At 24.3% G+C, this 1,041-nt stretch overlaps 1 protein-coding gene across 1 annotated transcript; it reads right to left on the bottom strand.

The window, feature by feature from the left end:
• Positions 1–341: 341 nt before the first annotated feature.
• Positions 342–808, bottom strand: PCYB_008050 (CYIR protein; the record flags this gene model as incomplete). Its single annotated transcript, XM_004228226.1, has 2 exons — positions 342–375; positions 453–808. The coding sequence occupies 2 exons, from the start codon at positions 806–808 to the stop codon at positions 342–344; spliced, it is 390 nt and encodes a 129-aa protein (XP_004228274.1).
• Positions 809–1,041: the final 233 nt, after the last annotated feature.

Below are 1,041 nucleotides of genomic sequence, written 5' to 3'. Positions count from 1 at the left end.
CTCATATAACTAAAATTTTTACTACTTCGCATATATTTTTGAAATCTTAAGCATATACAACATGAAAGGAAGCAGAAAAAGACATCTACTTCCTTAAATTCCTTACGATTGCTATTTTAGCAAACTCATGGAAATATTCCAAAGAAGTATTTATTTGTCAATTAAATTTATTATTATATACATTAATATGTTCTACAATTTGAACTGTTTCACAGGTTTATTTTATGGTGAAATTTTATTAATATTTAAATAATCCTGTCGTTTCGCATATTTAAATATTTACCCTAAACCTTGAACCTTGTATATTAAAAGGAGAAGGATCATAAAATCAAATAGTTGAATCAATTAACTCTATATAAAATTTCTGTTTTATATCTAAAATATAAATAGAATCATATTTACTATATAATTATTGCATTCATTCCTTCTTAATGCATTTTTTCATATAGTACGTATTCCTTTTAGGCAAAAAAGTATCTTTACAAAAAACATCATATTCCCTAAAATTCAATTTACCCTTTCCAGCCTCTAATCTATGAAATTTTACAACTTTTATCATGGTGTAAATCATCGAAAATAAAATTATATGTGTTAATATAATAAAAATAATAGCATTTGTGATACGCACCGGTTTAGGTATGAAGGAACTTTCGTTATTGATTTTAGATAAAATTGGTATTATTAGTCCAATACATAGAATTAAACACATTACAATAGTTCGTATACTCCATTTTATAACTATACATTCTTTTAATTTTATGTTATAACTACTAGGCCCTACTTGCTGTTCACGTATTCTATGAATCATATCAAATATTTTTTTTCATAATAACAATCTAATCCTTTTAAACCTCTCCGTATATCATATTTACGCTTAAATTCATTCATAAAATCATCCAATTTATTTGATTCTTTTCTTTTTACTTCAGAAGATGTCGATATATCACCTAACATATTTGATTCTTTTCTTTTACATTAAAGGTTTTCCATATATCACCTAACATATTTGATTCTTTTCTTTTACTTTAAAGATTTCCATAT

This window comes from Plasmodium cynomolgi (genome assembly GCF_000321355.1).
Source record: "Plasmodium cynomolgi strain B DNA, scaffold: 1557, whole genome shotgun sequence".
Taxonomy (NCBI): domain Eukaryota; phylum Apicomplexa; class Aconoidasida; order Haemosporida; family Plasmodiidae; genus Plasmodium; species Plasmodium cynomolgi.
Note: the sequence above shows the minus strand (reverse complement) of the source record. Positions and strands in the feature narration are given on the sequence as shown.